The 14,619-nt window shown below is 42.9% G+C and overlaps 1 protein-coding gene across 6 annotated transcripts in view; it reads left to right on the forward strand.

Annotated features, from left to right (window-relative positions):
• Window positions 1-14,619, forward strand: part of LOC137383435 (bromodomain-containing protein 8-like) — a 115,695-nt gene that overhangs the window by 41,094 nt on the left and 59,982 nt on the right. For all 6 annotated transcript variants that reach the window (XM_068056303.1, XM_068056301.1, XM_068056304.1 and 3 more), the window contains exons 13-16: window positions 3,708-3,900; window positions 6,926-6,972; window positions 8,664-8,881; window positions 9,827-9,919. In XM_068056303.1, the coding sequence (XP_067912404.1) occupies window positions 3,708-3,900; window positions 6,926-6,972; window positions 8,664-8,881; window positions 9,827-9,919 (551 nt within the window). The remainder of the gene's footprint in view (window positions 1-3,707; window positions 3,901-6,925; window positions 6,973-8,663; window positions 8,882-9,826; window positions 9,920-14,619) is intronic.

Here is a 14,619-nt window from a genome sequence, read left to right on the forward strand (position 1 = left end):
CTGAAATATCATGAAAAAAGCTTTTAAAAAATTAGTTTAAAAAATCTAGTAATTTATCTTAATAGTGGTATGTTACAACACTCCACAAATAAATTATTTTTTCAGGGCTGGATCTATTCAATAATTATTCTCAATGCTGGTTTAAAAAAAAAACCCAGTTACACCTGACTCAACAAGATTTTACTTTTTATGGGGTTTCTAACAGTGATGTGAGAGTAGTAAAGGGGAATTTCTTGCCAGATCAGTTGATTTCAATGATTGCTGGCTTATGGGTAGTGGTGGTGGTGGGAGCTACAGCGCAGTCTATAGCAGAGCAGTGAGTGACAGATGGTAACTACAGGATTTCCGCATTAATCTGCACTTGTGCTAAATCCAGAAGTTGCAGTCAGTTTCGAAATGGTTATGGTGGTAAACACTAACAGTTCATCATCAAAGCCCCTGCAAAATCGGGCCAATGTATGACTTGGAAGTGATGGTATTCCCATAATCTTGCTGCTCTTGGTGGCCATGCTAGAGCTCATGGGGCTGTTGGAATAAGCTTGATGAATTGATGGAGTACATACTACAGCTACAATGCTTCGGTGGTGAAGTGGGTGAATACTGAATCAAGTGGTCGGGCAAAATAGAGTCATAGAGAGATACAGCACTGAAACAGGCCCTTCGGCCCACCGAGTCTGCGCCGACCATCAACCACCCATTTATACTAATCCTACATTGGAAGATGGCAGGATCCCCAAAGACACATTGTACAGCGAGCTCGCCACTGGTATCAGACCCACCGGCCGTCCATGTCTCCGTTATAAAGACGTCTGCAAACGCGACATGAAATCGTGTGACATTGATCACAAGTCGTGGGAGTCAGTTGCCAGCATTCGCCAGAGCTGGCGGGCAGCCATAAAGACAGGGCTAAATTGTGGCGAGTCGAAGAGACTTAGTAGTTGGCAGGAAAAAAGACAGAGGCGCAAGGGGAGAGCCAACTGTGCAACAGCCCCAACAAACAAATTTCTCTGCAGCACCTGTGGAAGAGCCTGTCACTCCAGAATTGGCCTTTATAGCCACTCCAGGCGCTGCTTCACAAACCACTGACCACCTCCAGGCGCGTATCCATTGTCTCTCGAGATAAGGAGGCCCAAAGAAAAACATTAATCCCATTTTTCCCTCTCACATCCCCACCTTCCCTCAATTCTCCTACCACCTCCCTACACTAGGGGCAATTTTTTACAATGGCCAATTTACCTATCAACCCACAAGTCTTTGGCAATACTCTGTCCTGGATAGTGTTGAGCTCCTTGCATATTGTTGCCATGGCACTTATCCAGGTGAATGGTGCGTATTCTATCACACTCCTGACTTGAGCATTGACAATGCTGAAGAGACTTTGAGGGTTTAGGGAGTGAGCCACTCATCACAGAGTGCCCTGCTCTTGTAGCCGCAGTGTTGCTGTGGTTGGACCAGTTAAGCTTCTCATTAGAAGTGAACTGCATGATACTGATTGGGGGAGGAAATTGGCGATGGCAGTACCTGATGATAGTATGGGGGAGGTGGCTGATATTTTCTTGTTTGAAATAATTATGACTCACCACTTATGTGGCATGAATGTTATCTGTCAGTTGTCAGCTCAAGTCTGGATGTTTTCTCGGTCCTACTGTATGCTAGCATTAGGTTGCTTCATTATTGGAGGAGTGGCCAATGGAGTAGAATCGTCAGCAAACAGCCTAAGCTTGCCCTAATGTTAATGATAAAGCAGCCAAAGACGGTTGGGCCAGGGACACTTCTTAAAAACTTTAGCAGCGATGTCAAGTGGCTGCAATGACTGGCCTCTAGGAGCCAAACCATCTTACTTTGTGACAGGAATGGCTTAAACAGTGGCTGTTATTTCCTTGATTCCTGTTGGTCTCCATTTTCCTAAACCTCCTTGATACCACACTTGATCAAATGCTGCCATGATGTTGAAGGCAGCTTTTCTCACCTGTTCTCTGGCATTTGCCATTTATGGGTGAATTTAACTCTAGAATGTGCAAATCAATTTTGGTAAGAAAATATCTTGCACAATATTTTGGTTTAGTTGCTGATTAATTTTCATTTGTAACATGGTCGTTTAAGTAGTGATATCTTGCAATTTGTTTTCCTACCTGCTAACTTTATTGAGGAGAGGCTTCCAGCTTGCCTGGAAGTGGGAGGAGGAATAAATCCAGTTATTATCCAAAGCAACAAGTTGAAAATATTATGTTACTTTGAAAAATGTATCGTGCCTGGGACCATTTTAATGGAAAACCTGTCCACAATGAAGACATCAGGGAAGAAAACTGTCACTGCTCCTGTATGAAAAGAAAGGAATGGATGCATTTTTTTTTTTACAAAGTGACTCCTGACAACGCAGCGGCCTGCCAAAGTCATCAGAGCGCTCCAAGCTGCTCACATGTGCTAACGGTCTCCTGCTCTCAGTGGATGTTGCGCATGCGCAGCCTACATCTTGCCAGGATTAATTGGTGCATGCGTGGGAAAATGTCATCAGCTATTCATTGCCCGCTTCTCCCCACTCAGCTACTGTCTACCGCCCCACTGGCCGCTCTTTGTGACCCCTCCCTGCCATTGGGCACTCGCTCCAGGCCTCGATGCTTTCTCCTCCTCCCCACCGGCTGCTTCCCCCTCTCAGCTGCTTGCTCCAGACCTCGCCACTGCTCTTCCCCCCCCCCCCCCCCCCACCCCTGCAGCTTCACTCGGCCAATTGTTCCCCGTTCCTTGCTTCACGCCCTCTCCCGCCACCCCACTCGGCCGAGGGGAAGTGGGGGAGCAGTGGCAAGGTCTGGAGCAAACTGCTGAGGGAGGGAGGGGAACGGCGAGGCTGTAGCAAATGTGAATGTGTGGATTGGGAGAATGGGAGATTGGAATGGCAGAGGTGGGTGCAGAAATTCAGAGTTATTTCCTCCATAAACTTCAAAGTGTAAATGTTGACTTTTCCGTCCCATAGAAAGTTGCTTTACATTCTAAATTTCAATGGCAGTATCGTACCAGAGATTTTTGGTCCTTGTCAAAAAAAAATCAGAAACAGTTGAGCAGGAGACATCCAAGAAATGATACAAATGAAGCAATGGCAGAAGGGAGCGGGGGACTCTTGGGGTTGGGATGGAGGTGACGATGGCAACCTTTGAGGGGATTTTTAGTTTGAAGTTGTTTTTCTGTGACAAATTGAATAGCGCCATCTTTAATCCTGGGAGCTGCCTGAACATCGCAGACAGTGATGTTTCAGTGGAAGAGGCTGTATTTGTGCATGTGCTAGTACTGCGCCACCTAGTGGTTGTGTTGTCAGCAAACGCAGCCTTTTTTATTTAAGGAACTCTGGTCAGTTTCTTCTCTAACAAAATTACTAAATTTTGTTATCTTAATATAGATAAAAGAACATTTAAGGATCCCAGTACCATTTCTGTATCAAAATCTGAAATGTTATATTGCAAATTTTGTTCTGATTGCTCTGAGAATGCTGCACATTAAGTAATGTTTTGTACATTTCTCATCCTATTGTATAATCTTTCACCATAAAAAAAGTTCTCTTAAACCTTTTAGTAGGCTATCAATGAAAACTAGTAGTTTTGAGGAAGAGAAAGTGCCAGAGATGTGGCTGAGCTTGCCTTTAGAAACACATACTGAGAAGAAGGTCCCCTGCTCTCATTGGTCCTTTTTAATTGTTTTGTTACTGTCCTTTGCAGATACTTGGGGTGGAACATTCTTTGCCTAGGAGCATTATGCGAAGTAAAAGCACATCTGAAGAGGCAGCACATCCCTTGCCCTGGAGCACTGCACGCAGCAAAAGTACCTCTGAGGAAATTGGACAACTGTCTCCAAGGAGCACAACCCAAAACAGAAGTAGCTCTGGTGAAGTGGGACACTCTGAAACTGTAGGTCAGTGGAATGGGAAGTGAGCAGGACTCGTTTGTAATAGAAGATGTCTAGTGAAACATCAACACGATTTAGCACATTCAAATTTCTTCTCCAGTTTTCAAGATACTGACTTAATAAATTATGGAATTTTCTTTTCCTTTTCCCCATTTTTTTCCTTCTATTTCCCCCCCCACCACACATACAAATCTCCTGAGTCCTTGATTTATCGTTAGTGTATGATTCCAGCATGCCTGACTTCCTCTAGTACTTTTTTCAAGTGAATCTTCTTTATATGCACCTAGATAGAGTCTATTCAACCACAAGACAGATAAGTCACCTGGTTTGGATGGCTTGCATCTCAGGTTGTTAAAGGAAATGGGGATGGAGATAGTGGAAGGGCTTGCCATAATCTTCCAACATTCCCTGGATACAGGGGAGGTGCCAGAGGATTGGAGAGTGACAAATGTGACAGCTTTATTCATGAAAGGGTGTAAGAACAGTCCTAGCAACAACAGGCCAAATAATTTAACATTAGTGGTGGATAAGGTTTTAGAAACAATTATCAGGAAAATATCAAAGGATACCTAAAGAGGTTTGAGTTGATTAAGGATAGCCAGCATGGATTTGGAAAGGGCAGATCATGCGTTACTAATTCATTGCATTTTTTGATGAAATAACAGAAAAGGTTGATGAAGGGAATGCGGTGGATGTTGTTTATATGGATTCTAAGAAAGCTGGTTAAAAAAATTGAGGCTCATGTAATAGGAGGGTTAGTGTCGTTTTGGATAAAAAACATTGGCTTAAGGACAGAAAATAGAGAGTCATGGTAAATTGTTGCTTTTTAGACTGGAGGATGGTAGACAGTGGTTTTCCCCAAGGGTCAGTGGTGGGACCGCTACTTTTTTTTGTTATATATAAATGACTTGGATCTTGGAATACAGAGTAGAATCTCAAAATTTGCCACGACACCAAACTTGGAGGTGTGGCAAACAGTGAGGATGATATGAATCGCCTACAACAGGACATAGATAGACTAGCAGAATGGGCAGAGAAGTGGAAGATGGAATTTAATACAGAGAGAGGCAATAAATACTTAATGGCACAGTTCTAAAGAGTGTACAGGAACAGAGGGACCGAGGGTTGCATGTGCAGCGATCTTTGAAGGTAGCAGGACATATTGAGAGAGTGGTTAGTAAAGTATATGGGACCTTGGGCATCATAAATAGCGGCATTGAGTAGGGAGGTTATGCTGAATCTTTTTAAAGCTCTAGTTAGGCCCCAACTAGAGTATTGCGTCCAATCCTGGTCACCACACTTTAGGAAGGATGTGAGGGTCCTTGAAAGGGTGCAGAGGAGATTTACCAGAATAGTTCCAGGGATGGAGGATTTTAGATAGGTTGGAAAAGCTGGGCTTGTTCTCCTTAGAACAAAGGAGATTGAATAGAAGTGTATAAGATTATGACAGGCTTAGATAGGTTAGACAAGGAAAAACTGCTCCTATTAACAAATTGTACTCTGACTACGGGACACAGATTGGAATGTTTTGGGCAAAAGATGCAGGGGGAATATGTGGAAACACTTTTTTATGCAGCAAGTGGTAATGACCTGGAACTTGCTGCCCACAAGGGTGGTGGGGGCGGAGACGATGAATGACTTCAAAAGGAAGTTGCAGGACCACCTGAGAGAAATAAACTTGCAGGGCTATGGGGATTGAGCCGGGGAGTGGGACTGACTGCATAGCTCTGGGAGAGCCGGCATGGACTTGATGGGCTGAATGGCCTCCTTCAGTGACGTAAATGACTCTGACTCTACAAGAACATCACAGCTAACTTTGAATCTGTCCTCAACCAACATGGACACAGTTCAAGCAGGGATCACTGGATAATGATTAGGAGTAGGAACCTTTGCTGATTCTTCCTGATGTAGCACTGAATCTGAATAGACCAGGGCTCAATCTTGGCAGAAAATGCTGGAAATACTCCGGTCAAGCAGCATCTGTGGAGGGAGAAACAGGGTTAATGTTTCAGTTGATGACCTTTGTCAGAACTGGTATATGTTAGAGACGTAACAGATTTTAAGCAAGTACTGAGGGAGGGAAAGTTGGCTGGGGGGCAGGAGGGAATGTCTGTGATAGGGTGGAAAGCAGGAAAGATTAAATGAAGAAAGGGATGATCGTGCATGGCAAAAGAAGGTGGTGAGACAAATAAAGAAACTAAAGATGGGATTAAAACAGAAAATGTTGGAAGCACTCAGCAGGTCTGGCAGCTTTGGAGAGAGGAAAACTGAATTAATGTTTCAGGTCAATAACCCTTCAAAACAAAGGACAGATCTTGAGATGTAAATAGGAATTGCAGAATCATCATCAACAGCTGCCATTTGAAAAAAAAATGCAGGCAGAGGTTATGATCTGAAATTATTGAACTCAATGTTGTCAATCTTAGAATTGCCTGATCCGTGTGTTTCTAGTCCTCAGCTTAGCCATTTTTTTTCTTTGTGGTCTCTTGTGTCACTCATTCACCATTCAAGAAAATAGGTTGGTGACTCTGCCTCTGACTTTATTTTAATCATGGGCCTTCTTTCCTGTGTGGAAAGGTATCTAGCCTTTTTTTAAACTCGTTCATGGGATGTCAGCATACCTGACAAAACCAGCATTTATTGCCCATCTCTGATTGTCTTTGAAAAGGTGGTGACTCAATACTACTGCCTGACCGTGATGGTGCAATTAAAAATAGACCATGTGGATATCTTCAGATGCAAGTGTTCTCCATTTCTGTGTCATTGTCATTGTATGTTGGAAAACAAACCGCGTTCTACCAAAGAACTACTCAAGTAATTTGCAAAATTTACCAGAGCAGATATATTTTGTGTTTATTTCAAACTGTTTTTATAAGTTTTTGCTGGAAGCTTTTTAAAGAGTAGTTGTCATGCTTTTTTTTTACTGACTCAACTGGTGATAACCTTTGTAAGTTTATATACGCAATATATGAATAATAATTCATCAATAACATTAAAATTAATACCAGGCTTTTTTGTTTTCAACTTTCAGAAGCCACAAAGGAAGAGACTGGAGTAGTTGTAAAGGGCCAAATCAAGGTACTGTACATCTGAGATTGTATAAGGCTACTGTAATTGAGGCTGTGGATGAGTAATGAGCTTGTCTGTTTTATAAGGTTTGTACCTGCTATGATACTGAGTCTGTCTTTATCAAATGATCTTACACCGTTGTTAAATTTGAATACCATTTCCTTGATATTTGAACTACATTCTTTTTGTTCTGCTGGCATAATGTACCACCCACTTTCACAGATGGACAAGATTATTGTTTTAGTTTATTTTGAAAGTTTAATAACATCTTATAATAATACAGTTTTAAAAAAAGTTAAACTGATAGTTGAAAAAGAGACAGTATGACTTTTAATAAAGCATGAATACCCAACGCTTTGTATTGTAAAAATACCTACCTAGATGTAAAGAGAGGACAATTTGGTTATAATGTGGATAATTTCTCTTTAAACATGAAAAACCATTGTAGTGATGCAGGGTGTTGGGTCATGAATTTTTATTAATTCATTCAAGAGATGTGGGTGCCACTGACAATGGCACATCTCTAATTGCCTTTGAGAAGGTGATGGCCACCTTGACAGTTGAGTGGCTTGCCAGACTCTTTCAGACGACAGTTAAGAGTCATCCACATGCTGTGAGTCTGGAATCACGTATAGACTCAACTGGGTAATGTCCCTAAAGACATTAGTGAATCAGATGGGTTTTTATGTCAATCCAGTAGTTACACGGTCACCATTACTGATGCTAGCTTTTTGTTACATATTTAATGATCAGAATTTGAATTCCCCAGCTGTAGTGGTGAGATTTGAACTTGTGTCTCTAGATCATTAGTTCGGGCCTCTGTTACTAGTCCTGTAACATAACCACTATGTTACTATTCCCATAAAAGTACTGCATTATGGATGAAACCATGTGAGTTCACCCTTGGGAATTCCTGATGTTATTTATCAGCCCCAGGAAGAATGATGAGCAAAAATTAATCACACCAATGACAGAAAATAGCAGGGCGATCAGTCAACTGTTTAGCTCTTGTGTACTTCATAGTGGCACCATCAACAGAGACCTAGTTACAAGTTGTTTTGTTCACCATCATTCACAGCAAGAGTCAGTCATAGTTTTTCAGGTCTGGTTAAGTAGCCAATTTTAATCTACCCTGATAGCAGGACACAGAACATAAGAAATAGGAGCTGGAGTAGGTCATTTGGCCCCTATAAGCCTGCTCCACCATTCAACAAGATCACGACTGATTTTTTGCCTCAACTCCACCATTGCACACTATCCTATTATCCCTTAATTCCCTTAGTCTGTTGACCTCTGTCTTGAATCCCCTTAGTGGCATCAGGTTCAAAATATGTACTGTAGTTCCGAAATTACTGTTGGTAATATCAGTGTTGGAGGGATTAACAGAGTCATACAACACTTCTATTTTTTAAGGAGCATTAACCCATTTAAAACAATGTACAGAGGATTGTCGTACAAACGCATTACCTGTTCTGCTAACATCAGTAACAATTTCCAGATTTGTCTGTGTCCTGAAATCAAAGTTGCAAATAGCACTTAAAATCTAGAGTTTGGTGGGTGGGGGTGGTGGTGAAGTGGTGATGGGGAAATATATGTGGCATGCACTTAGACAATGTGTTGCAATAATAATGAGTATTGTGTTAACAGACAAGTCATCACACTGACAAGCTGTATAATGATGGCTGTGATGTGGTTTACAGCTGCAAGAGGTGCTTGTTCCCAAAGAGGAGGATGGAGCTAGTGAAGCTGCCAGTATGGATGAGGCCAGGGAAGAGGAACCAAATGAGGTCTATATGTCAGAAACTGACAACGAGCCACCTGTCAGTGAAAGTGATGATGGATTCAGTGTCCATAATGCTCATTTGCAGTCTTCAGTCCTTGCGGATTCAATACCCAGCAGCCCTGCTTCCTCTCAATTGTAAGTTTGCACCTGTTTTGTTTCAACCCTTAGTAGAGGGAGTTATATATTAATGCAGCTTGCTTAAAATGATCACTTAAGTATTTGCTTAGCCCTGCACCATAGAATTTTGGAAACAACCCGTCCCTATGTACTTCATCCAGTATACTCTTAATCAATTTTTAATCGATGCCCAAGCATAGTACAGGTTTTATTTGATGGCACAAATCACCTTGTAAAAATCCTAAATAAAAACAAGAAATGCTGGAAATACTCAGGAGGAGGTCTTGTAGCATCTGTGGAGAGAGAAGCAGAGTTAACGTTTCAGGTCAGTGACCCTTCATTCATCAGAACTTCTGAAGAAGGGTCACTGACCTGAAACGTTAACTCTGCTTCTCTCTCCACAGATGCTGCTTGACCTGCTGAGTATTTCCAGCATTTCTTGTTTTTATTTCAGATTTCCAGCATCTGCAGTATTTTGCTTTTATATTATTGTTAAAATCCTAATTGTTTCCCAATTCATCATCTGTTTTTGTAGAAACAACTAGCTTTCATCCATTTTTACACTTTGCTAGGATTCGTTAAGAAATTACAATTTCACTGGGGGAAAAATAACTTAATACAGCTGCACATACAGGTATTGTAGGAAAAAAACAAATGTTTTGGTTGGAAAAAGTGTCACATTGCTTACAGTATTAGCAACATTTTTAAATGAGGTTTACAGTGGAATTGAAAGAAACTAAATCATCTTTATTTTAGCATCTTGGTCACATTTAATAATCGCACTGCTTTGGAAAAATAACTGGTACAGATAAAAAGAAAAAGAAATAATTTTGAATCGAACAAATATTATGCTTCTGTGAAAGTACAGATAGATTGTGCAGTACTTTGATAGCTGCCAGTGTATTGATGCATTACTGCAAGCTAGTTTTTGTCGAATTTAGTTTCCCTTATCATTTTCTGTAGTTCAGTTTGTAGTGAAGATCAGGAAGCCATTCAAGCTCAGAAAATCTGGAAGAAGGCGATTATGCTGGTATGGAGAGCAGCTGCCAATCACAGGTTAGTGTCATTTTGCAATAACTTGTCTTTTTAGAGGGAGGAGGCTAGTGCATTTGCTGACTCTTAGCAACAATAATAGTGTAATTAAAATCTTTTAATGAAGAAGGCTAATGACCACAAAACAAGCAGTTACATGGCATCTTTAATGGAGCAAATGGTATTAATTTGGTAATTTACCCTTAAGGATGACTGGTATGGATGGTGGAAGCTGTGCACCAGTGTATTAGTGGGTGACCTTCTGATTTTGGGACTAAGGCATATAGGAATATAGGAGCAGGAATAGGCCATTCAGCCCATCAAGCCTGCTCCATCATTCAATACGGTCATGGCTGATCATCCACTTCAGTGCCTTTTTCCCACACTATCCCCATATCCCTGCATGTCATTGTTTTTGGAAATCTGTCAGTCTCTGCGTTAAGCATACTCAATGACTGCGCTTCCACAGCCCTCTGGGGTAGAGAATTCCAAAGATTCACAACCCTCTGAGTAAAGAAATTTCTCCTCATCTCAGTCCTAAGTGCCTTCCCCCTTATTTTGAAATTGCGTCCCCTAGTTCTAGACTCCCCAACCATCTTGCCTACTCCGTCTATCCCTTTAAGTATTTTGTAGGTTTCAGTGAGATCACTTCATTCTTCGAAACTTGAGAGAATACAGGCCCAGTTTCCCCAATCTCTCTTCATAGGAGTAAACTGAGTAACAAGAGCCACACTACAGTGTGAGTCCTGGAGTTTGCAAGAAATGGTGGGATTTGATTTACTGGTGGATTCCTGTGGCCTTTTCCGCAGCAAAAGGAGGGGTGGGATTCGGGTTTTGCCACATTAATTTGTAAGTTTCAAAGCGATCTCTCCAAACATTGAGTTCAGTATTTTGTAATTGGTTCCTGGATATATGTATATATGTGTGTGTCTTATTTTCCCCCTCTTTTCCCATGCTCTCTGTCTCACAACTGTCAATTTAATTTTTTTATATAACTACCAACAACATGGAAGTTTCTGATCAGATTTTCTGATTGGCTGAGAAACGTTTAAATTCAATTCATTTGCTTTCTATTTTAAAGAAAGGAAAATAGCTCAAATTAGGTTCAGGCAGAACACAACATCTCTTCTCTCATTCTCACGCCCACTTTGATACACTTTCGAAAGTGAAAACAGGTTTCAATAAAGGTGTTGGTTAAAAACCAGCTCAAATTTATTGTTTGGTTTATATTCAAATTATTTTAAATGCACAACTGAAATACTGTTCGTGATTTCCATTCAAATACTGTTTTACACAGATGCGAAATTTGACTTTTCCATTTTAAAAAAAGAGAATAATATAACGATAGTTTAAACAGAAAGGTTGTAGCGGATGTGTAGCATGAGCATTATTATGTTTGAAGTAGGGCTCTATCATTTCTCTCACTAGCACACTTGCAGTGAAATGCTTATATAAGCTTACTTGCAAAAAGCCTTTAAAATTTTCCCTCTATCATTCTTCAGTAATTTTTTTTATTCATTCATGGGATGTGGGTCGCGTTGGCTAAGCCAGCATTTATTGCCCATCCCTAATTACCCTTGAAAAGGTGGCGGTGAGCTGTCTTCTTGAACCACTGCAGTCCATGTGAGGTGGGCACACCCACAGTGCTGTTAGGAAGGGAGTTCCAGGATCTTGACCCAGCGACAGTGAAGGAACAGCGATATAGTTCCAAGTCAGGATGGTGTGTGACTTGGAGGGTAACTTGCAGGTGGTGGTGTTCCCATGCATTTGCTGCCCTTGTCCTTCCAGTTAGTGAAGGTCACGGTTTGGAAGGTGCTGTCTAAGGAGCCTTGGTGCGTTGCTGCAGTGCATCTTGTAGATGGTACACACTGCTGTCACTGTGCATCGGTGGTGGAGGGAGTGAATGTTTGTGGATGGGGTGCCAGTCAAGTGGGCTGCTTTGTCCTGGATGGTGTCGAGCTTCTTGAGGGTTGTTGGAGCTGCACTCATCCAGGCAAGTGGAGAGTATTCCATCACACTCCTGACTTGTGCCTTTATAGATGGTGGATAGGCTTTGGGGAGTCAGGAGGTGAGTTACTCACCGCAGGATTCCTAGCCACTGACCTGCTCTTGTAGTCACAGTGTTTATATGGCTACTCCAGTTCAGTTTCTGGTCAATGGTAGCCCCTAGGATGTTGATAGTGGGGGATTCAGCGCTGGTAATTCCATTGAATGTCGAGGGGAGATGGCTAGATTCTCTCTTGTTGGAGCTGGTCATTGCCTGGCGCTTGTGTGGTGCGAACGTTACTTGCCACTTATCAGCCCAAACGTACATATTGTCCAAGTCTTGCTGCATTTCTACACGGACTGCTTCAGTATGTGAGGAGTCATGAATGGTGCTGAACATTGTGCAATCATCGAACATCCTCATTTATGACCTTCTGATTGAAGGAAGGTTATTGATGAAGCAGTGAAGATGGTTGGGCCTAGGACACTACCCTGAGGAACTCCTGCAGTGATGTCCTGGAACTGAGATGATTGACCTCCAACAACCACAACCATCTTCCTTTGCGCTTGGCATGACTCCAAGCAGTGGAGAGTTTTCCCCCGATTCCCATTGACCTCAGTTTTGCTAGGGCTCCTTGATGCCATACTCGGTCAAATGCTGCCTTGATGTCAAGGGCAGTCACTCTCACCACACTTCTTGAATTCAGCTCTTTTGTCCATGTTTGAACCAAGGCTGTAATGAGGTCAGGAACTGAGTGGCCCTGGCGGAACCCAAACTGAGCATCACTGAGCAGGTTATTGCTAAGCAAGTGCCACTTGATAGCACTGTCGTTGACACCTTCCATGACTTTACTGATGATTGAGAGTAGACTGATGGGGCAGTAATTGGCCAGGTTGGACTTGTCCTGCTGTACAGGACATACCTGGGCAATTTTCCACATTGTCGAATAGATGCCAATTTGTAGCTGTACTGGAACAGCTTGGCTAGGGGCATGGCAGGTTCTGGAGCACAGGTCTTCAGTACTATTGCCGGAATATTGTCAGGGCCCATAGCCTTTGCAGTATCCAGTGCCTTCAGTTGTTTCTTGATATCACGCGGAGTGTATGGAATTGGCTGAAGTTTGGCATCTCTGATGCTGGGGACTTCAGGAGGAGGCCAAGATGGATCATCAACTCGGCGCTTCTGGCTGCAGATTGTTGCAAATGCTTCTGCCTTATATTTTTCACTAATGTGCTGGGCTCCCCCGTCATTGAGGATGGGGATATTTGTGGAGCCACCCCCTCCAGTTAGTTGTTTAATTGTCCACCACCATCAACGGCTGGATGTGGCAGGACTGCAGAGCTCAGATCTGATCCGTTGGTTATGGGATCGCTTAGCTCTGTCTATCGCATGCTGCTTACGCAGTTTGGCATGCAAATAGTCCTATGTTGTAGCTTCGCCAGGTTGACACCTCATTTTGAGGTATGCCTGGTGCTGCTCCTGGCATGCCCTCCTGCACTCTTCATTGAACCAAGGTTGGTCTCCTGGCTTGATGATAACTGTAGAGTGGGGAATATGCCGGGCCATGAGGTCACAGATTGTGTTTTGAATACAATTCTGCTGCTGTCCCACAGTGCCTCATAGATCCCAGTTTTGCATTGCTAGATCTGTTCAAAATCTATCTCATTTAACACGGTGGTAATGCCACACAACACGATGGAGGGTATCCTCAATGTGAAAGCGGGACTTCGTCTCCACAAGGACTGCGTCACTCCTACCAGTACTGTCATGGACAGATGCATCTGCGACAGGCAGATTGGTGAGGACAAGGTCAAGTATGTTTTTGCCTCTTGTTGGTTTCCTCACCACCTGCTGCATACCCAGTCTAGCAGCCATGTCCTTTAGGACTCGGCCAGCTCGGTCAGTAGTGGTGCTACCGAGTCACTGTTGGTGATGGACATTGAAATCCCCCACCCAGAGTACATTCTGCGCCTTTGCCACCCTCGGTGCTTCGTCCAAGTGATGATCAACATGGAGGAGTACTGATTCATCAGCTGAGGGAGGGCAGTAGGTGGTAATCAACAGAAGGTTTCCTTGCCCATGTTTAACCTGATGCCATGGGGTCCGGAGTTGATGTTGAGTACTCCCAGGGCAACTCCCTCCCGACTGTATACTACTGTGCTGGGTCTGTCCTGCCAATGGGACAGGACATACACGGGACTGGTGATGGCAGTGTCTGGGACATTATAAAGTATGATTCCGTGAGTATGACTATATCAGGCTGTTGCTTGACTAGTCTGTGGAACAGCTCTCCCAACTTTGGCACAAGCCCCCAGATGTTAGTAAGGAGGTCTTTGCAGGGTTGACAGGGCTGGGTTTGCCATTGTCGTTTCCGGTGCCTAGGTCGATGCCAAATGGTCCGTCCGGTTTTGTTCTGTTTTATTGACTTCGTAGCAGTTAGATACAACTGACTGGCCTGCTAGGCCATGTAAGAGTCAACCACATTGCTGTGGGTCTGGAGTCACATGTAGGCTAGACCAGGTAAGGACAGCAGATTTCCTTCCTTAAAGGACATTAGTGAACCAGATGGGTTTTTACAACAATCGACAGTGGTTTCATGGCCATCATTAGACTAGCTTTTAATTCCAGATTTGCTAATTGAATTCAAATTCCACCTTCTGCAGCGGTGGGATTCGAACCCATGGCCCCAGAGAAGTACTCTGGGTTATTAGTCCAGTGACAATACCACTACGCCACT

The sequence above is a fragment of the Heterodontus francisci genome, chromosome 24, assembly GCF_036365525.1.
Source record: "Heterodontus francisci isolate sHetFra1 chromosome 24, sHetFra1.hap1, whole genome shotgun sequence".
In the NCBI taxonomy this organism is placed as follows: domain Eukaryota; kingdom Metazoa; phylum Chordata; class Chondrichthyes; order Heterodontiformes; family Heterodontidae; genus Heterodontus; species Heterodontus francisci.